The sequence below is a fragment of the Sylvia atricapilla genome, chromosome 17 (assembly GCF_009819655.1).
Source record: "Sylvia atricapilla isolate bSylAtr1 chromosome 17, bSylAtr1.pri, whole genome shotgun sequence".
NCBI lineage: Eukaryota > Metazoa > Chordata > Aves > Passeriformes > Sylviidae > Sylvia > Sylvia atricapilla.
Window position 1 is genome coordinate 11,804,897 of NC_089156.1, and position 22,824 is coordinate 11,827,720.

At 46.3% G+C, this 22,824-nt stretch overlaps 1 protein-coding gene across 3 annotated transcripts; it reads right to left on the minus strand.

Annotated features, from left to right (window-relative positions):
* Positions 1 to 1,656: 1,656 nt before the first annotated feature.
* Positions 1,657 to 22,157, minus strand: RILPL1 (Rab interacting lysosomal protein like 1). Of its 3 annotated transcripts, none has more exons than XM_066331755.1 (8): positions 21,663 to 22,157; positions 18,309 to 18,459; positions 13,189 to 13,307; positions 12,057 to 12,284; positions 9,232 to 9,404; positions 8,637 to 8,729; positions 5,266 to 5,353; positions 2,878 to 2,969 (listed from the first exon to the last, which is right to left on the minus strand). In XM_066331755.1, exons 1-8 carry the CDS (start codon positions 21,960 to 21,962, stop codon positions 2,964 to 2,966), a joined length of 1,158 nt encoding a protein of 385 aa, XP_066187852.1. In that variant the 5' UTR covers positions 21,963 to 22,157; the 3' UTR covers positions 2,878 to 2,963. The 3 variants fall into 3 exon arrangements, with proteins under 3 accessions (XP_066187851.1, XP_066187852.1, XP_066187853.1); XM_066331756.1 differs by lacking the exon at positions 5,266 to 5,353 and adding an exon at positions 6,157 to 6,232 and having other exon boundaries at positions 2,904 to 2,969; XM_066331754.1 differs by lacking the exon at positions 5,266 to 5,353 and having other exon boundaries at positions 1,657 to 2,969; positions 21,663 to 22,156.
* Between the last annotated feature and the right edge of the window lie 667 nt (positions 22,158 to 22,824).

A 22,824-nucleotide genomic window follows, 5' to 3' on the forward strand; every position in this document is an offset into this window, starting at 1 on the left:
CAGGGCTAGGATGTGTAAATACACACCTCTTCCATTAAGGAGCTTACAGTGCTTTCTAGAAAAGGCTCTGTCATGTTCTTTGTCATCATAAGCCATTCATAAATTCATAATGTGTTTAAATTGTATTTTGTCAGTCTTGGAATGGTTCTGTCCTAAACCTTGCCTGGTTTGAGGCTTTTTATTTCCATAAAGAGTTTTACACAGATTCATAGGCTGCATCCCCAAGAATGGATGGTATTACTGTCCACAAAGAAAAAGGATACAAATCTGGCCAAAATACGTGTTTTTCAGAAATATTTATTAAACTGTTAAAATGATTTACTGCCCAACCAAAATAAAAATAAAAATAAAATAAACCAACCCAAAAAACGTCAGTGATCCTGCACTTGGCAGGTAGGATTGTTACACCCCTTACCTGCCAGCATCCTGGCCCCTTTTCTAAAAGATTTTCCTTGAACATTGACAAACAATACAGGACAGATCCTCAGATCCACCTTTGGGGTGTGTGAGTGCAGCATTGCAGACATGAGAACGAGTGGTTAATGCCAGCAGAGCTCCAGAGGGGCTGAGGTCACGGGCTGCAGAGCTGTGGGGAAGGCTGTCCTGCCTCGTGCAGGGTTTGCTGTTGGCTGCAGAGCAGAGCCCTGGGCTCTGCTGTACGTGCACCAGGCCTGGAGATTTCCTTTGTGCTGCACCGGCCTCGGTGGGCTCTGTGCAGTTCCATTATCCCAGCTCATTGCTCTCAGCTGATTTCCAAAGGGATCTGCTTACTCAGGCCCACGTTCTGCCATTGTTTCTGCTCACTGTGTCCCTTCTGAATGAGGCACACGACTGAACTGTGCTCCACGGGGTCAGCCACAATTTAACTGCCTGATGTGACTGTACTGCACTTCTTTGTTCTCTCATATGGAAGTGAAGTCACATCTTGGCCATTGAAATATCACTAAATTGTGACACTCTACCCATTTAAGAGTTGCTTTTCACAGGAGGGGGAAAGTGCTGCTGTTTTAAGGATGTTAGCAAAACATAACCAGGCAAAACCACATCTACCCAATACCCACTCTGGACTCTGGTCACAGTGTCTCATATAAGGCCTTTTATGTCCCCTCTGCCCCGAGCTGCAGTGACACCAGGGGGACACATAAACACTTCCCCTGCCTGGAACAGAAGGTCCATGTTGGAATGAAGCAATTCCAGCCAGGAGCAAGGCAGCACACAGCCCACCACTGCAAGGACAGGTTTTACTACAGACAGGCTAAGAACCATTTGCTGCTCATACACATCAAAAATCCACTCTTGGATTGAATGTAATTCCCTGTAATGAAAACAACTGGCCTGCACTAAGCCCTCTGGAATCCTTTGAGAGTTCCTCCTACACTCAGTACCTGGAGTAGCTTTGCTCCAGCCTGAGCTGTATTTCCTGTCCTTGGTGCCACTCCTGAGAAGAGGCTCTACAGAGCAGCTGGAGCAGCTGCCAGCCCCTGGCACTGAGCTGCACAAGCAGAAGGTGCCCATGGCCCTGCTGGCACAGGATCCTCTCCACGGGCAGTGGTCTCCAGCCCACGGCCGAGGCCACAGAGACACCTCAGCCCTGTCCTCACACGAAGCCATGGACACATGCACCCTCTTCCCACCTGGCCAGGTTATTCGAGTGGTGTGTGTTGCAGAGGTGGGGATAGCACTGGGTGTCCACAGCGCTGGTGCTGTGGGGTTTTAGTGTTGGAAGGACAATCTCAGTCAGGCCTGGGGTGTCACCAGCTCAGCTGCAAGGCAGATCCAGCCCCTGGGGCTTGGCTGCTGGGCTCTTTGTGGTGAGTTCAGCCCTGTAACAGGGGCTACCCACACATCAGCCTCACACACAGAATTCATCTGCTCTGCCCACGTAGTGTTTAGCCAAGAGAAAAGGTCAGGGTCATGTCTAGGTCAGTGAAATAGTTCCTGTCAGCCAGCTGAGGATGTGTTTCCCTCTGAAGTTGGGCAGTCTTACCTAGACAGGAAACTGAAGTGTGACTTAATTAAAAACCTGTCTGTGGGAAAGAGCTAATCCCTTCACAGCAGCTGCCTGCTACAATGCAAGGAAGTCCCTGGTAAGAAGGGAAAAAAAAAATCCAGGAGTTAAGATTCCTCCCTGTAAGCAATGTGTTTTCCATGAATACTGCAGAACACAAGGCACGCTCACCTCATCCATCGGCTCTTCATGCTTTAGGCACTATAAGCACAAGGGAAATGTACACTCAGTGTCCCTCTCAAGGCTACTCCAGTTTTCACTGTGTCAGGTGGATTTCCAAGGGGTGGCTCTGCAAGATGCTGATGCCAGAGGCACTGACAGGGCACAGCAGAGCTCCGGGCTGCCACCAAGGGTGTCCAGCTGTTGTATCCCTCTTGAAAAAATTCTTACAGAAATAAAAAGCAAACAACCAATAGTGTTAACAAACAGGGTAAAAAGAGTCTTTGCCCTGAACTAAATATACACTGCAAACAAACTTCTAATAATGGCACAGGTCCTTTTTTTTTGGTTTAAAGAAGCTTGTGTTACTGTAGTTAATGCATGAACAAGATCATAGACTTGTTATTCAGCACAAAACAAGTAATCTAGAAGCTTCCACGTCCCAGGGTGTCAGCAACTGTTACTACAAAGCTTGGGTTCCTGTTTGCAGCAAACAGTCACCAAGTGAACAGTGAGGGATCCCTTTTGGAGGAGTCTGAGATAACCCCCGAGGTGTGCAAGGCAAGTCAAGGTGACGAGCTGCCGCGATGCTTTACAGAAGCTTCTTGTGACGAGCCTGTGGAGATCTGCAGCAAACCAAACACCTCAGGGGTTCAGTCACAGGTGCTGCAGGGCTTCTTGTCCTTGTTCCATGTAGGAGTCGTCTCTGTTCGAATGTGACCATTCTCCAAAAGTTCCTTGGAACTGGGCGTTTTTCTGTGAGGCCTGCATACGTTTCTTATCACGAGAGAAGAAACTAAACCTTCCGGGGAGGGAGCGGTGAGGGAGGAAGGGAGAAGAAAGAAAAGTGTTTACCATCCTGAAAGCACTTCAAACACCCACCCCAATACACAGCACAACAAAACACCCAGCAAAAAAACTCTGCATCTGCAGGAAACCAAGGCAGAGCAGCCTGATGGGAGTGCATGTCAGAAGGTTGTTAGGGATGGAGTCATTGCAATCTCAAGCGCTTTGCCTACGGAAGCTTCAGATAAGCTCTAAATGCTGTTGACTCTACAAGGTGCAGGTATCATTTAGATGTAGGTTCCCCCCTTCCCCAGCCCTCAGGTAACGAAGCCACACCATCCAGGTTAGTTTCTTGGCATAAGTAAAGTGGTATCTTTGGCATTAAATCTGTATATTTTACCACAAAGCAGAAATAGAATTTTTTTTTTTTTTAAGGTTGTCAGCAGGGAAGTTCACAAGATAAGAAAATAAGTCTCCACATTTTTTTTCCCAGTGTAGAGGTTTTGATACATAGACTCGATTCCTGCAAAAATGAATGAATAAATGCACCCCTGTTTCATAAGAGTTTGCAGGATGAAGGCTCTAAACAAATGCACACGAGTGTGCACGTCATTTCCTGTCACACAGCTTGGGTGCTCTAAGATAATGACGTACATGAACCAACAGCCATTTAATACAGCTAAAAAATACAGCTGGAAAAATCCTTAGTATCATTTTATTCGTATGGGATGAAGTTACTGGATTAGGCAAATCCAACGTCTGTTGTGGGTTCAGTACAGGAGGTGTTAGTGCAGTGTTTAGGCTGGCTGAGAAATGCAAAAGTTGTGGTTCCAAAGCTACCAAAGGACTGAGCTGGCTGTGGATCTCTTTGCTCTGTGTGGGCTTCAGGAGGTGAAGTTTGTTTTGCCTGCACAAGTTGTCACACAGTTGTGACCCAGAACAGGAACTGCTAAATGCTCCTACAGTATTGGCAAATACCAAAATAACCTGGAGTATTGGTGAGGACATAAACCTGACCCTGAGCCTTCCTCAGTGCTCTCCTCCTCCCACTCTCCCTTTATCCTCCTCAGCACCACGATCCCAACCCTCCCAAGGAGTTCAGCCTTCCATGTGTCTGATACACAGGAGGCTGGATGATAATCACTGAGAACATTAAGGATAATTACTTGTTGATTAGAAAGGGAAATAAACCATTATGCAGCTTAAATGCACATAAATAACAGTGCCAGCAGAACCTGAACTTTTGCATTTCCTAGCTTCAAATGCGCAGCCTTAATAGTGAAATAAGTCTGTTGCACTTAATTAGCCTCATGCTTTTCTACCACCTCCATCACAGGAGCTCGTGAGTTCACACACATATATTGTGTATTTACAGGGCCAGAGACAGCTCCAGGTGATCAAAGAAGTGTTTAGTGACCAAAGCACATTTCTACAAATGCACATTTGGTCCTGCCTGCTCAGGGTTACTGCCTGCAAGCCCACACAAAGAACTGCTGTGTTTGTACAGTCAGTTTCAAATGTCATCATTTTGTCATTTTATCGGGAAATTAGGCAGGAGAAAAATAAGTTTGTACATCTCTAAAGGGTTCAGCTTTTAAAATTCCTTCTGAAACAATTAAAGTTGTTATTATGGCTAGAAAATTCTGATGGAGGATGTTTGGAAAAAGCCTGTCTGGGTGGAGAGGAAACTGTGTCGTTGGTATAAATATAAAGATCACTAAAGCAGCAGTTCTAATGCAAAGAGACTTTGCATTAACAATTATCAGTATGTCTACCAGGGAGAGCCAAGAATTGGATGATAGAATTGATTATGAAGAGTTTACACTCTATTCCAAAATATGTAATTAGAGACAAAATATACAGGGCATAGATAGAAAGACATGAAAGCAACAGCCTGTAATTAACAGTGGAAATTAATGTGGAAATCAGCCACTCCATTCTGTAACTCTAACTAATGATTGTAACAAATTGTTAGAAACGAGTTTCTCAAAAAGCACTGGTGAGAACTGTGAATAGCCTTGCTTAGGAAGCAGAATTAACAGATGCTGGTTAGAACTGCATATTGCACCGATTTTCCAAGGAATAATGACTGGTTCAGCATGGCAACATTGAGGCAAAAGGTGACAAAGTGTCAGTCTGAGGATGAGCGTGGAGGATTGGGATGAGTACTGGCACTGACTGGTCATTCTGATGGGCACTTTGATCCTCTGGGATCCCACTGGCAGCCAGGAGAATGCAACCAGCAGTGCTTGTTAACTCGGGGTCATGCAAGAGGAAACCACAGTACCAAACATTTTAAAAAAAATTCCTACAAGGGACACAAGTCTTCTTATTGGCTGCAATGTGGGATCGTCTGGAATCAATCCAGCTGCTACCATGGGCATTATGGCTGTAAAGATCCTGGTCAGGAAAGCACAGACACAGAAGAGATAAGACTGGAGCAAGGGAAAGAAAAAGCATTCCATTAAAAAGAAAAGAGGCAAACATGATACACGGGGTTACTTTGAATTACGACACAGGACACGTTACAGGGAGAGGGGGATCTGCATCACCCAAGACAGCTCTCCTCAGAGAAAAACTCTTGTTTTGAAAAAAAACCAACCAGCTATTGGAGCAGTTTCAGTTGCTTTTGGATTTCTAAAAGATACCACTTTCCTGTTGTGAGGCAGCCTGGGCTGGATTTCATCAAGGTATGACCACCTCTAGCAATGCAGAGCAGAGTGCACGTTTTTGTTCCAAGAGACAAACAGGCACAGACACAATGAAATGAAGGACGAAGGTGTATGTTATAAACATACAAAACAGGACTCTGCTGTGACTACCGGATATTGGCACAGGGTTAGAGAGGACCAGCATTACAGTTAAAGATTTCACAAGGGTTACGGCTGATATTTTCAAGTTAAAAACCAGTATTGCAGGCGAACCCTTGGAATAACCTCCCGTGGTTAAAGGGCCTGTGTGTCTGTTCCAAAAGAAACCTGTGTTACTTCTCATGCAGAAAGATGCCAACTGCAGGCAGCTGAATGCTTTTGGGAAACCTTGCAGCTGCTCTGGCAGGAGCACTTTGGAGCTGGCTCACAGCAAAACGGGTTCTTTGTGAGGGTTCAGCACTTCCACTGAGCATTAGACAATCCATGCAGCACAGAGGCTGGGAGAGCCGAGTGCTCTGTGCCCAGCAGCCCCACACACACCTCCTTCCATACCTGGAACACCCTCTCTTTGTCTAAGGGCTCTCCTCACAGGTTCTCCCTTGGGCCAAATATTTTTTTGAACTGTGGACTAATGTCAATTAAAGACGAAGTTGAAATCACGAGAGATATTTCACTTGTGACCAAATGCAGCTCTCCCCAACTCACTAACTGCTGTTCTGAGATTAAAATTGAAAACAAATGGGCAAACACTGTGGGATCATTAGCAGCAGCCAGGATTTCTATTTTTATGCAACGTGGCACATCCTGAGCTGCAGAGCTGACAGACACACCAGCTTTTGTAGCTGCAAGAATAGGAAGAAAACTCCTGGCTGTTTGAGGCATGACATCAGTGTCAAACAAGCACGTAGTCTTAAGGAGAAAACAAAAGGGTGTTTTCTGCTCCAAACAGAGGGAGCATTTTTAATCCTTGGACTTTTCCTCCTCAGTAAAGCCTCCTGGTTACATTATTTCATTAAAACTCCGTCATGTGATGTGGGAGAGACAAATGTACAGAGTCAGTCAGTCTGAGATCAGAACTCAGAGTTTGCCCCAAATGTGCCAACCCGGGAAAAATGCTGATTTCTGCAGTTTCTGTTTTCCTTTCTTTATGGACTTGCAGCACTGAATCACCTGAGCACATCCTGGATGGCACAGGCTACACATCCACAGGGTTCATTCCCTCAGACTCTGAGTGGTGAAGGGAAAAAAGGCACATTGCACAGGCCAGCACAAAACTTCCCTTGAGAGGGCTCCTGTTTTTGTACTCCAGCTTTTTGTTTAATCAGGAAGAAAGCTCTGAAAGAGAGGGGAAAGCAGCCCCATTTCCCCTGTAAAGGCACTCTGCATGCAGAGAGCAGCACTGCAAGTTTCCATCACATCACTGGGTACAGAGAGTTTATGTGCCAGTGTTCCCCAGGCGGCCAGAGGGACCCTGGGGAGGGAGAAGGGAGCTCTGGAGACACCTGGCAGGGACAGCAGCTGGGGCAGGAGGCTGCTGGCACAGGACAGAAGCTGCACTTGGCCTCTTTGGTTTGCCCAGCAGTGACATTTCCTGACTTTTTAAAGCCCAGCTACAAATACAGTGTTGACGACACACAGAGAGGGGAGGAAAATAAAACCCCACCAGAGAAATCTGATCCAGACAGGCTGAGAAAATGAGACAAACCTGAAAACTGTTACCATCCTTCAGGTTACTCAGGTAGACAGCTTTATATTCCCTTCTTTAATATGAGAAATATATATTATAAAATACATATTATAATAATATGCTTATTTAATATGACAGCTGAATGGAGAGAGAGCAGAGTGAAACCTGGGGACAGAACATGACATCTAAAAGAAGTAATTTCAGCTTAGACAGAGTCGAAACTAAGACCTCACCAACACGTGCTCTGCCTCACAACCTCTTATTTACATTTTTATGCTGCCTTTGCTTCATCAAAGGCAGCATTTCAAATCAAATATGGAAAGGCTGCACAACACAAACTGTGTGAGCTGAAACCAGCCATTCCCTACAGCAGAATTAGCTTTAAAAAGTCTAAAAGAAACGTAAAAGAGAAGAGATACTTTACAGTGAAATCTTGTGTGACACAGTATTATCATCATCATTATCATCACAGCTGCAGAATGAAAACTGAAGTCCAAATTCAAAGTGTATTTTTTACTCCTGTAGAAGGTTTCTCTCAGCACAGGCAGAAAGCTGCAGTCTACTGCAAATAATCAACAGTGCCCTCTTGGCTTTTTGATGTTTTGGGTCAGTCCAGATCCTCCTATAGAATTTACTCTCACAGGAGAGTAATTAAACCCTCTGCTGCTGTTATTAAACAAGGACTGAAGGTTGTGGACATGGGGACAGGATGGAAGAGCTCTTTATATGGAAATAACTGGTCCAACATCACTTATGCAGTTAAAAAAGTTAAGCTTCCAGTATCACAAAAACCTAAAGAGTTGCTATGAGATTAGAAGACTTAATTTGGAATGAGTAAATAAATGTACAGGAGGGAATTTCAACAGAGAAAAGGACTGGCCAACAGAGTAATTTTATAATTCAGTGATACTGTATAAACAACACATCTCTGGGAGTAAGCTTTGGTTCCAACAGCAGCATTCATATTTCAGAAAAAGGTGAGGTTCTTTCAGCCAAGCAAGTGCCCATCCTCTCAGCAGCAAATTTGCTCAGCAAACAGAAGGATTTTGTGCTGCCCACATGGTGAAAGGCAGGGTCTAAAGGCTTCAGTCAACAGGGAAATGGGCACAGTGAGATCCTGGGAAAATGGTAATCCAAGCCTGAAAGTCATCCCAGATCTAGGCAAAAGTTTTGGCCAAAACCAACTGTTGTCTCACATGTGCCAAGTGCTCAGTTCAGTGTCTCTCTCATATGCAGTAGGAACGTGGTTATCTGAATTTTTGAAGTCTTTTAAATTGCCCTGTGCATAAGGAACATTTGGTATTTACAGACTATATGCAGAATGCTCACTAAATATGTTACTTACAGTCGTTTGATTCCAGATTCAGGCTGAGTTGAGGGTTTTGGCTGAATTATGGGTGTAGGCTGTGGGGATCTAGTTTCTTCTTCCATTTCCTCACTTAAAAGAAAGAAAAGATAATTAAAGTTCTCTATCCCAAGCCACGGAAGCACTTTGAGATCTACAGTTCAGTCTGAGGTAGCACGGTTGATGAAGGAATGCAAAAAGACCTGCTCAAAACCCACTAAAATCAATTGAAGATTTTTTATCAACCAAGGATCAGCACTTAGAACTGGATCTCTATTCAATATTTTCTTCCCATTGTGACAAGGAGAGGGAGAAGAGGAATTGCTTGAATAAAAGATCTAGAATTTATCATTTTAGACCCACTCCTACTCTCATTTTTGAAGTTCAAATGTATTAAATATTTGCAATCTTTCTAGGACTCAGGGCAGACCTGGGAGTTAGGGAAGCACAAGGCTCAAACTGAGGCTGTATTCTTGCACAAACCTTTGCAGAAACACGAGGCTTGGACAGAACTTTAGAGCACATTTATTGTTTCTACATCTGCCCCGTGGCTCCCCTGAGTATATCATCCAAGAGGAGAGGAGATGTGACTCACCTTTTGTAATATAAAAGCTCCTCTTGAAGCAAAAACACTCGAGATTTCAGTTCATTCCTCTCGTGAAGGACATCCCGGAGCTCCTGCAGGGTGAATCTTGGCCGATTGGGATCTTTTAAGTCCATTGCCATCTTTTCTGCCTCAGAGAGACAATCATCATTGTTTGGTTCTGCCTAGGGAGTGAAATGTGGCCTTTAAATTCACTGTCCAATTTATGATAAGCCAGTTTTAGGAATTCATACTTTTAACAAATGGAGTCAATCAAACGTCAGGGTTTTTTTAAATAAACACTGGGAAGGTCATGCAGTTCCTTCCTCCAGCTCCTCCCACAAAGAGATGTCTTTTTATATAAAGTGGAGGTAGAAGTTTCTCTCCCCCCTTATGCTTTCATTAAAACCCAGGAGGGGTGTTAGCACCTGTTAGATCAGTTAGATCTGACTGCAAAGTGGCAGAATCTGCAGATGAGGTGTTGATACATGAGCACCTTTGCCTCTTCTTTTCCCCTAAGAGTTCATTGGAGGCTTGGTGGAATTTTACCTCCCACCACCCAGTTTCTGTGGCTCCCAACAAGCCAGAATTTGCTCTCTAGGTACAAGTCTTGATTCCCAGCCCTGTGGGGCTGCTTCCTGCCACCTCCAGCACTTGCTCAGAACTCTGTGGCACAAATTGTTTGTGAAAACATGGTCTGTGTAAGCACAGCACACAGGAGACTATTGCTCAGGTCCTGTGCTGTTGTTCCACTCAGTGGCTGCACAGAAATGATGAAAATTCACAAGGTTCCGGGAAGGGTAATTTGAGATTCTGAAAAGCAGCTCCAAGCCTTAAGAGGTCTGCAGGACTTAAAACAATACAAATAAATGCAGGACACTCTGTTCCAGGAAAATACATTTGAAATGTAGCAAAGTCCATTTGAAATGTGATGCTGTTTTGCAGAGACTGATAGAGGCCAGCACATGAAATCAGAGCTGTGAGCAGCCAGGTCAGCCACTGACCCTCCTGGGAGGATGCAGAGGTCAGTCTCAGAGCTCCTGGGTGGCAGTGACAGCTTGCTGGGATACAGGCTGGAAATCTGAGGAGCTGAGCAGTGAAATTCCTACACAGTCCCTTTTTTTGAATCCTGACCCTACTCTCTTCTAAGCTCCTGTGTTTGTGAAATGGTTTTGCAATACACTGATCCATGATTTGAGGCTGAATTTGGCTAAGGCTGGTGCAGAGTGAGTTTCAGGTGAATTCCAGTGCCTGTCCTGCAGGGATGAGGCAGCACAGTGATGCTCACTCAGACCCTGTTTGATCACCCTTTTCATCCAAACACATTCCTTTGGAATACAGATTGATGCAACCTAACAAGCAGTTCAAGGGAAATTGCCCAAATTTCCTTCTCTTCACCCCCTAGATATGGGTCTGAGCTGGTGTCTCTTCTTTTGGTTGTATATTTGCCCCAAAACTCTGCCCAAAGAAGCTATTTTAGCCAGATTTGGCTCCAATCAGCAAAGACTGAGCAGCCTGTACCCGATACAAATGTCCTTGACTGAGGCCAACAAGCAATGTCCATTCTGGAGCAGAATTCCAGCAGCTATTCCAGCTTTCTGCCTGCCACTGCAATTCCTGTGTCAGCAGCGTCCTGGCAGAGGGACGGCTCTAATTAGGAGAGCCATGGAACTGATGAGTTAGAGAGAGGTGAAGAATGGATCCTTTCTCTGCAGACACTGAGGACACTTTCACTCCTGCTGGCTGCAGGCCTGGGCTCCCCAGCCCCATTTACAAAGCTGGGTGCTCTGGCTGAGTTAACAGCAATGAAATAATCCTTCTCATTATTAATGCAGTGCTTCCCCAGCTCAGCACTGGCTGTCACATTCCCAGGGGATCAAGGTGCCCCATCATCAGCACTTGTCTCTCCTTTTTGATGTGTATTTCTGCCTGTTGCCAGTGAAATGGATGTTTCACTGGATGTTTCACTCTCTGCCAGGCATTTACACCGTGGAGCTCTTACCAGTGCATCAAGCTGAACAGCTCTGTGTGATAGAGCTCCTCTAAGTTCTTCAATACCATGACACCCCTTATTGCATTTCCTACTCTGCTAACAGCATCATTAGGAGAGGGAAATGCAGTACATCTGCTTCAGGAATAAAAAAGTAATGCCAGAGGCACAAAGGAAAATACTAGGAGCCATGAAGAGGACTAAGGGATCAAGAGATCAGTGCATCTTTTCCTCAGGAAGCTCCCCTCCAGTTTGCATTCCTGCTGCTCTGAGCTCAGCCCAGCTCCATTTGCAGACTGTCACTTTGCCTGTTCTGCCAGAACCTGGCTCTGCCAGCAGGAACGTTTGCTCTTCATGAACATCTGTGCTCACAACACTTCACTGCACTAACTCTAATAGGAAGCAAAAGCAGAAATAAGGCCAAAGTTGGTTCCTCTAAAAAGTGCCTTGAAATATTTATATGTTGATTTGGTGGCACTTAACCAGCTTAATCCTGACTGATCCAAAATTCCATAAGCACTGCAGGGTGCAGAGCTCTGCCCTGACTCTGGGACTGCTTCTGGCACAGTTTCTGTTCCACTGTGGTTCACTGGCCACCATCACCCCCGTGTACCCCTGTGACCCATCTAGCCTTGGATATTTGCAGATCTGGCAGAGCTGAAGTTACTGTTGGCTGTTTGTCTTTGGAAAACCCAGACTCTCCAAGGAATTGGTTTGTTTTCCTTTGGGGGAAGAGGTAGATCCAAAGAAAATGAAGCAAACGTGCTACCACAGCCCTGCCAAAAGGCAAAGAGGTGTTTGGTATGAAATCCAACGCTTTTAAAAAGCGATTCCAAGTGCTTCTTACCTTTACTTCCTCCCCATTTTGGCTGGCCTGCTTGCCCTCACCCTGCAGCTTCTCTCTGAGCTTCCCCAGCTCTGCTCTGAGGCTGCCCATCTCCTGCTCCTTGGTCTGCAGGTAGGCCTCCAACTCCACCTTCTGCTCGATCAGCGCCTTCCCCTGCGCCTCCACCACCGTGATCCGGTGCCGCAGGTCGTGGTTGATTTTCATCAGCCTGTTCTGCTGCTGCTGAAGCTGCAAAACATCCGTGCCAGAGCTCAGTGGCCACTCAGCCACGAGCCACCATGGCCCAGTCCCAAACATCGTTCTTAGCATCGTTCTTCCTGTTGCATTTAATCTGAAAAATTCCTCCCCCCTCCTCTCCTCGCCCCCAGATTAGTTTTTTCTAGTATCTAATTATCTATTACAATTTCAGTCACCCAATTTTAATTGATTTCTAGGGTAAATTCCCCTTGCATTTTATCTGGATTTTTTCAGATAAAAGCAAATCCATAATTTCTGATATTAGCTCAAGGATAGGGTGGCTTATGGGATTCTGAATCAAATCTTAACCCAGGGGAGAAGAAAGACAAGACAGAGGAATCCTTAGCGTTCAGTTTATAAGTGCTTTGAGCTCCAAGGCTCTCTCCTAAAGCAGGATGTGACCTGCAGGGTGTGTGTGGACAGCCCCAGCTCAAAAGGCTGCAGCAGCTGCCAGAGGCACTTGGGCAGAGCAGAGATCACCTAGGCCTGGCCTTCCTAGCACCAGGAAAGTCCCATGGCCTAAGGAGGAATGGGAAGCAAACTACGGGTGAGGAGGTCACTGCACAGAAAGTGCCAAATCTCGTGTCCTGCCTGGAGTCACAGCAGGATCTGTGACTCACCTGAGGCTCAGCCCGGAACAGGTCACAGCTGGCAGGACTGGCCTGGGCTGGGCAGTGCCCTTCTCATGCAGAGGTGGCCACACTGCATCCCTGGTGTGGGACTGCACTGCAGCCTGGCCATCCTGGCCACTCCACAGCTCTGCTGGACACTTCAGTTGGAACTGAATTATTAATCCAGCATTGTTTACACTTTCTAGATTAACTTCAAAGTCAAAACCAGACTGTGGAAGTGTGGGTGAGAATGAAGAGAAATAGGAAGACCAAGAGCCACTTACAGCCTCTACATCCTCATTTTTAAGTCCGAGTTCCCGGTCCTTTGCCCTGATTTCATCCCTCTGTTTATCTACCACTTCCTTCAGCTTCTTCATGACTTGCCGCTCTCTCTCTGACATCCCTGGTTAAAAAAAGAACACAGAACACAAACTAAGGACAGTCAGGAGCTGCTGAGGCTGAGAACAATAACAATGAGGAATATTTATGTAGACTCTGGAAGTTGCCTGCTGGTAAAATTACAGAGATGCTTTAGAGGTTGCTTCAAGGGTAACAGAGAACACAGATGACAGAATCCACTCCATAAAACCACTGCACAGAGACTCCTTAAAAAAGGAACTGACAGTCCTCAGAAACATTTATAACAGTGAGTGACACTGCTGCATCTTGCTGCCTTAGTAGTTTTACATCAATGTTCACACCATGCCCCAGGGAGCTTGGTTATGTGTGTGATTATCTCTGGCATCAGCTGGCCAAGGCCTTGTGAAAATTGTGAAAAAGATGGTCTGGATCTTCAGTAAGATGTAAACAACATATCACTGCTGTAGATTGCTTCTGGATCAAAGCAGCTGAGGAGCACTGAACTGGATTGATTTGTAGTTGAAATCCAGTTTTGTGTTTGGTGAAAAGAAGATTAATCAGGACCTTCAGAGGCTACCCCCACCCTGAATGCAGAACCAACATTTAGTCTGAATGATGGTCACATATTTTTGCCTCATGTTTTGCCACCCTTTTCCCATCCTATTGTGGGCAATTCATATTTAGAGTAACTGTTCTTGAGAGGAAAATACTTCATAGCCTTTCACTGGTGAAAGGAGTTTGGAACAAGAATCCAACATTGATCCTGTCTGAAAAGAAAGGGTTAGATCAACCTTAAATTTGATCAATGAATCATTAGGAAATGTTATAAACCACAAAACAGGAAGCATTCTTCTGTTTGCCATTACAGAGATGACACTGGCACTGCAGTGATGGGCTCTTGAGAGCAGACACAGAGCAGAGGCTTTAACTTGGTGAGATGATGAACCTGCTGCCCTGATTTCCCTGACAATGGCACAGAGATGTCCTGGACTGACATGAATTCACCCTGCACATCATCCTTGAAGATGAAAACCCTGTGACCAGGGCAGTGTGTGGCTCCTCTGGCCAAAGTCCAGCCCAAGCAGGAGCTCAAATCCAGGGTCTGCTGCTAACTCTATTAATTTTGGCAAAGTACTTTGTTATGTGAGTCTCCAGCTTCTTCCATCTACAAACTGCAAGTGCTGCTGATTCACTCCCCACTCTGGGCTGGCTGGAAAGCTGCTTCCTTTTTAATATATTAAAGCAGCTCCCACATCAGAAATATTCTCTGTATGCATCAAATGTAGCCAGCCAGAAAGGCTCTGCTTTCTAACATCAGCTCAGACTTCCTGGTTTTGTTCTTCCCTCATCAGAGAAACCCAGCGATGTTCCCACAACAGAATTTATCTGCATGTCTTTAGGAACTCCAGCTCCCAGGTCAGCTACAGAATGAACTGATGGATAACAGAGTAGAGCAGGACAAACCTCAGAGAAGGAAAGGGAGTAAGTGGGGGATGTGCACTCCTGCAGCAGCTGGGGACTCCCAGGCAGGGAGTGGATCAGAGCAAATGGGGGAACAGCAGCTAAAGGACCAGAGCTGTGCTACTGCAGAGAGCAGGGAACTGCTCTGCTGGGAAAAGGACTTTTCCAAAAAAAGGTGGTCATGGCTGGCCAGGAATTTGGTTCACAGGATGTGTTGCTGTCAAACCCCAGAAAAGAACTGTCAGTGACACAGTGTTCACATTCTAATGTTACCTTCTCATCCCTTTTAATTCTGTGGTACATTTGCCTGCTCTATTTCTGGACCCTGGTTTTTATCAGCTCTGTGCTGCTCTGGGTTCTAGTTCTTCACAGGATGACTTTTAATTCTTTGCTGTGGTACCAGCTCGTACCCACCCGGGAGAACAAGTGTCACCAACACAAACTGCTGCTTAACTATTCTAAAAGATCCACATTCCTCTATCCCAACACAGGTCTGGCACTTCTCTGCACTCACAAACCTCACTCAGGTTCCTGGATCCACTCACTGCAGCCAGTCTCAGGGCTGGGGCCTCACACATCAGCTGTATTTAAAACCAAAAAGAATGCAAAACTTAAAGTAGAGGGACTGCAGTGAAACTTTAGACTGGTGATTTCACCCAGAAGGAGGTAGCACTGGTGAATGCAGCTGTATCCATTAGTACTTGTGAGGTGCTTTGAGATCTCTGGATAGCAGGTGCTATTTAAAGAAAAAATACCATTCAGTGCTGACTGCTTTTCCTCCCACTGTGCTTCATTTTTCTCACTAACATTTGGTGAACCTAAAAGGCTTCAATTGTGTGCCCAGATCACTACAATTTTTATTTCAGGAAGGTGGGGGGAAGGAAAGGTGGGGAGTTTTGTGAAACACTCACATCTCCTTCCATTTCCTCAGGCACTGGGAAAGAGAAGAGGGAAATCACTAAGTGCCCTAAATGTAAAATAATTATCTCTAAATGGTTCAAACTCTAATAACTGCAAGATCTTAAATGGCACACCCAGCCAGCTTCCCCAGGCACATCCTATGAGCAGCTTCCTGTGATCCTGGCCTTGTTCCAGCAAGGGAAAGGAAAGCAGCTGGAGGGGAGGACACCAGAAAAAATAAAGAAAGAAAAGAAACTGGGGAAAAAAAAAAAAAAGAACATTCCTTATGTTTAGTCATCTCTTAAGGACTGTGTCCCTACAACATCTATCACTTCCAGGGAGAACCTGTGGCACTGCACCATCACCTAAACACTCAGAAGAAGTTCAGTGCCCCTTTTGAAGGGAGCTGTGGGTCCTGCAGCACAGGAGGGTCACACGAGTGCTGCCATCCTGCTGTCCCTGAGCACAGGAGGAGCCAGCAGCTCCCCGGCAGTGGCACAGCAGCCTGCTCGTCCTGTTTGACACACTCAGGCCAAGTTTGCATGCGGCATTTTCCCGGGATATTCCAATCAGTCAGCTCCTTTGGCCTTGGGAGGAGTGGCTGTAATGGGTGTTACAGGATTTAACCCCTCCCTTGTGTTTTGCGTTCTGCCACAGCTCCTTTCACAGGAGCCCTGCTCAGACCATCCTGTTTGCTCAGGACTGCCTCTGCCTCTCCCACCAACACTTCAGCACGCCCCAGTGAGGCTCTGAGGAGTAATTGGCAGCATTGACTCCCCCATTTGCCCGCCCAAATCGGTGCCTGTGTAAAAGAGCCCTCTCCCTGGCTGGTGAGTGAGCAGTGAGCTGCTGCTCCCCGGGGCCAGCACTGAGGGGAGATGTGATCACACTGCTAAACCACGCTCAGACGGGAGCACTGCAGTCTGCTCAAAATGACTCCAGCTAACAGAGTGTTGAGCCTAAAATCCTGCCTCTCTGCGCTCTGCATCACAACAAAGGGCAGAGACTGAAAAAGAGCAGCAGAACTGCTTTCTGACACTACCCAAACGAGTCATTTGAGACAAATCTATCCCTGCTCATTAATGACAATTATGTCCTAAAAGAAAAACAGGTTTGATATAAATGATCCCAGTAATTAAATGAGGTTGATATAAATTAAAGATTTCACTTAAACTGAATATTTTGGCCAAAGACTATCAGTGATCTCAGAATCTAAACCCTGGAATGGGCTTATGGGTTTTGTTTGTGTTGTCATACATGGGCAGACACAGTAAAAATAACAAGAAAAGCACGTCTGGCATTTGCTTGGCTGGCTGGATGTGAGGAGTGTGGCTATATTTAAATGCAAGCACATGAGCTGCAGTGAGCTAGATAGCCACTGGAAGGGAAAAAAAGGAAAAAAAAAAAAAAAAAAAAGAAAAGAAAGGGGAAGCTGGTTCTTTGTAACACAACATCAGTCTTCATGGCCCATGACTCATCACTGCCATTCTCAATTTTGCATGGAGTTTGTCAGCCTGATGTTGAGCTACTTCTTTGCCACTAATTGACTCCTAAATTGAAAGCACTGCCTTTGTTTAAAAATATATCTTGAGAGGTTTAAGAATTTTTACTTTTTGAAGGTTTCATTTTACTCTTCCCCAGTGCGAGTGAGCAGCACTGAGCCTCAGGAAGAGAACGAGTGCAACTTTCAGTGTTGGACAGTTTTCATTCAAGCCTCTATTTAATCCCAACCTCTGGAGCCTGGAAAAGGACATCCCTTCATTCCTAATGCTCACTGGAGAGCTGTGATGGCTCAGCTGTGTGCTCTGATTTCACACTGCTCCACTCAGCACATCGAGAAATGGACTTGGGATCTCCCAGCCTCAAATCCTGTGCTGGGAATGGTGGAGCAAAGGAGCATCTATTCCTCTGCTCCTGGGAAAGAGCTGAGGCTGGCAGTTGCTGCACTGAGGTTTATCTGTACTTGCAGGTGTGTCCTGAACTTCATTCTGCCTCCAGAATGCCCACAAATGGGTTGTTCTGACTCTTTAGGATTCACCTCCTCCCTGGATTATAAATCTCCTGGTTTATTCTAAATTTGCTGTAAGGATAAAAAACAAAAACAAACAAACAAAAAAACAAAACAAAAAAGCAGGTAAATCAAGTAAAACCAGTATCTCCTCTTCTAGGAAAATATCATGGTATTCTCCTGGAATATCTCCACATGGGAGACTGATAGCATTTCCATAAAGAAATCTTGACGTGCTGCTTTACAAACAGTTATCCTGAACAGATCAACAGCTGCCCTTGGTTTTGTGCATTATGTGTGAAATAAACACTTGAACAGATTATTCTGTTCGTATTAAAAAACATAAGGAGGGCTTAAGAATATTTTTTTGCAAAATGAGAACCCAAACAAGTGATAGACCAAAAGGTGAAATCTAGACTTTACTTCCAGAGATGCTTCTCAGCCAAACAAAAAGTTGGTTTTCTTTCCCTTGTCCCTCCACCTCTTATCATGTCTTCAGTGTCATCATGTATTCAGAGATTTTCTATTTAGGTTAAAAAAATAAACAAGCCTTCAAAACCCAGATCTGAATTAATCTACAGGGAAAAACCACAGCAGAATATCCAGTCAAAATATTTTGATAAAATATTGCTTTTCGTAACAGAGCAAGGACTGAATTTGAAGTAGTGAACTTGCCTTCGTGCTTCTGAAATTCCTCTTCTGTGAAATTAATGTCTTTGTGAGACAAGTTTGTCATCAGTTGTTTATTCTCCTCCTGCAGCTGTGCAATTTGGGTAAGAAGATCCTGTGCTTCCCCTCTCCAGACATCCTCCACCAGTTCTAATTCCTATAGGGTAGATCAGGACAACACATTTATATTTTAAAACATGTTAAGAGTCTTTGATTGGATGATTTACAGACCAAACTAGTAATGATCCTACTAATTCTTACGGAAAACTATTAAATTAGAGTACTTTGAGTTTCTTAGAAGACATCTGCTTTTCTAATGCCACCACCAGGACATCAGCCACCACAGTCCCCTTTGCTAAATGCTGAATGTAAATCCCTGAGGGGATCACTCCCCTCAAAATGCAAACATTTTTGACATGTTACCCAAAGGATGGCTCCTTGTGCCCTGCTCTGATGGGAGCACAGATTAAAAGGGTGTAAGACAAATAACCAAACCCGAGCACCAATTCCCTCCTGTCAGAAAAAGCTGTCAGGAAGCCCCCAGACCATCCTCAGGGGTGGACAAGCTCCTTCTAAATTCCTGTTCTGAAGCACAAGTGTGAAGTGGTGAGTGTGTGAGCCAGTGCAGCAAAGCCAGAGCTGCTGGTGCACACGGTGAGCACAAGCCCAAACCTTGCTGCCTCCTGTGTAAATTGTTCTCTTGGAATGTCCTGCCTGGTGCCTGTGTCAGCAGCAGCCAGGCCAGTCAAAACAGCTCCCATTTGTCGGGACACTCTGTGTCAAGAGCAGCTGTCACCAATCCTCATGAAGGTCAAATCGGGACAAAAAGTAAAAACTCCTTCAGGAAACCAGTTGTATTTAGAGCTCTGCTTGTTCCAAAAGCTTCTCTGTGTATCTCACTTCTGCTGTGAGGGGCATTCCCTGCTCCATTTTTCACTTATGTTTTTTCAAACAAAAAGCTGCATGCAAATCCCTGGAGCCAGGCTGAGTCACTGCTGACTTTCACATCCATCCACATGCTCCTTTCCTACCTAACAACAAAACACATTCAGAAAACAACCCAGCCAAGCACAGCTCGAGGCTAAAATAAGCTCTGCTCAGAGATTAAAGGATAGCTCTCTGCTTTGAATGTATGCTCTGATAATGGGAAGTCATGTTCGTGGTGACTTTTGGGTCAAAATGCCATTTTTTTCCCAGTAATTATGACTGTATTGCTGCTAAAAGTGCTGGAGAAAATATTATGTGGCAAAGAATAATAAATAGCAAAGGTGTGGTAAGCTATGCAGACTTAACTGCTGAAAAGGAAAGAAAATGCCATTAATGCAACTATTTTACCTGAAACTCTTTATCTCGAGAGAAAAGTAAATCTGTAATGAAATTGTTATTTCCAAAAACCTGGACTATTTACAGTGATGCTGCCTGCTACAACTGTGTAGCTAAAATAATGCAGTGACCTATTTTAGCAATAAACCAGCACATTCACCACTTACAAGCATATTGATAAAACCAAAATAGAATGCACACAAAGCCCCAATCTAAACTTACATCATTTATATGTGGCTGCACTGTAAACACACAACCGTCCCAAGGTTTGCCTGAGCAAACTTGGTCATTTGTTGCTATTGAAGAGCCCAATGAATTGGAGCAGAAATGAACTCCTGAATCCTCATTAATGGAAGTGCCAGACAGGGGAGGCACATCCACGGGCCAGGCAGTGGGTGCTGAGCCAGGTTTACATCAAAAACAGATCCACACATAAAGTTTAAGTGCTGAAATCTCATAAACTGATGCTTGCAAGGACTATTAAAAGCTTTTCTGGGTGATTTTTTTTTTTGAGGCTTCGAGGTCAAAAACTATTTCTCAGTATCTGATTTTTTTTTCTGCTTGTCAGCACCTGTCCTGTGAAAGAGTCTTCAAACCCTCACCCTGGAACAGTGAAGATGGGAGACCACAGTTCCATAGGGACCTGGTGCACTGGGAACCAGCTTGATTAAAATATATAAAAGGTATGTATCACGCAGTTTATTTTCCTGTTAAAATCTGTTTCGTCTGAAGTAAATTGTTTAAACACTCCCTGAGCCACTTCAGGAGAAGCTGATAGAGCAGACCAGAGGTGGTTGACTGGCAGGAGATCAGCCAACACATTTAGGAAACTTTTTAACACTTTTTAACACTTAGAAGAACTTCAGAAACATCGACACAGAACAACTTGTACAATGACACTGGGTCACTTATCCACTTCACCAGCAGCTTTTGGTAAATATCCAATTTATTCGTATCTATTCTCTAGACATTCTTTTTTCAGACCCTTGAGATTTATTAAGGCTTTGTACATTAAAGGTCTTTCACCTTCCTTTTCAGAGACATTGCCCTGAGACTTCCTCTGCAAAATGTTGCAGGGTTTATCCTGGATTTTCCATACGCTAGGTGAAAGTCCTTTAGCTGATTCTTTTTAAAATATAAAACTGGGATTTAGGCAGTTAAGCCAAATCTTGAAGTTCGGGGTCTCTCTTCCAGAATCCCCTGTGTCCTGTTTACCCTGATTCTGTGTATGGAATCAGGAATGGCACGAGGCAGCAGTGATGATTTAACATAGTCATTTACCAGAAGAACCATTTTTTATCACTTATCTGGATGGTTTAAAGACTGGATCTGTCACTTTTACTGCAGTAACTGGAGTGTGCTGTCCTGCCATAAGAAGCTAACAGGGGCAATGCTCTCTGCCTCGGGCTTTAGTGGGAGTGGGGTCAGGAAATGCTGTGATCACCTCAGAACAAGCCAAGGGACACTCTGCCATCAGAGGATGGAGCAGCAATCTGGCTCTTCCCTACTCTTCAGCTCTAACTCTGCTCTGAAATCGCTTGGTTCTCCATCTCTCTCCTATGGCTTGCCTAACCCGAAGTCTGTGCCAGGAAAACTAGACTGCTAAATCATTCCCAGCTCCGGAGAGGAAAGTGTATTCTTGTCAGTGACCTTTCCTGGCCTAGCAGGAAGCAGCACTATCCTCCCGTCAAGAGACGGGATGGAGCAGGAATCCTGACCGCGGAGACACAGGGGAAGGAAATGCAGTGACTGGGGAAAGGGGTGGAGAAAGGGAAGGAGGGAGGAAACTTCCAGGAGGGAAGGAAACAAACAAAAAAAAAAAAAACAACAACACGCCCAAATCCTCAGCGATGCTAAGGCAGCATCCGCGCCGTGAGCCCGCCCGGGCGGTACCGCAGGCGTTATCCGCCCGCTCCCGCGGCATCCCGGCGTGGCTCTTTGTTTTCCCGGGGAGATCGGACCCCGGCTTCCCCCGGAGCGGCTGCGGCAGGCGGGGACAGCCCTGCCCCGCCGCGTCCCCCCGCTCCCCGCCCGCACCTTCTGGTGCTTCCTCTCCTTCTCGATGCGGTCCATCCTCTCCAGGCGCAGGCGGTCGAGCTCCAAGCGCAGCTCCTCCATCTCGGGGTTGATGTGGTTGCGGCTCACCAGCACCTCCAGGATCTCCAGCACCCGCACCACCTTGGGCATGAGGCGGGCGATGGCCTCGCAGCCGTGCTGATCGATCACCCGCTCAAACTCCTGCCCCACGGCCGAGGCGATGTCGTACACATCCATGACCGTCAGCTCCGCCGCGTTCTTCTCCAGGGCGGGCGGCACCCCGCCGCCGCCGCCGTCCATGGCTCGCCCGGCCCCAAGGCGCCCGCATAGGCGGCGGCGGGGCGATCTCCGGGCGGGGCGATCCCCCTGCAGCCGCTCCCGCTTTGCCCGAGCCCGGGCCGAGGCTCCCGGTAACTCCGGTGAACTCCGTGCGGCTCGGCCGGGGGTGTTTAAACTTGGCCGGGCGGCGCCGGGGGAGCGGCGGCGGGAGGCGGGCGCCGCGTCCCCGCCACCACCGCCCCGCCGGCCGCGGCCAATGCCCGGTGCAGGGCGGGCCGGGGGCGGCCCCGCGCATGCCTTCGCCTCCCGCTGCCCCCGGTTCTCGGGGCCAGCCCCGCCGGGAGCAGCCGCCGGGGAAGTGGCTGTTCCGCGGGGTTTTGCTGCAGGTGGGGAGAGGAGCTTGGCCAAGCGCGGGTGCTCTTCTCTCGGTGCTTGAGAATCAGCGGGAGAATTCTCGGTACCGGCCTCTCCTGCTGCCTCGTCCGGGGGGGAAACACTCGAGTTTAGGGGGGCAGAGCTGGAACCCGCCCGTGTTCGGGGTTCGGGTGCCCAGCGCTGGAGTGGGTCCGCAGCAGGGACGTGTCCCTGGTCCCCAACAGCGAGCGCGGTGTCCGGAGGTGACACGGCCGGAGCAGCACGGAACGGAGGTGATGTTCTCCCGAGCAGGACGGAGGCTGACGGATGTCTGCAGGAACGTGGAATGGGGTGAAGAAGCCGTCCTGCAGCACAGCAAGGGGCTCACACATCAGCATCAAGGCGTTTAAACTCTTCTCTGCAAGGGCACAGAAAGAGTCTTTACTGAGCACATGTTCAGAGGATCGGTGGAGATTTTACACATACAAGCGGCTTTGCTGGCATGGATACACTTAGAGAGGAGTTTAAA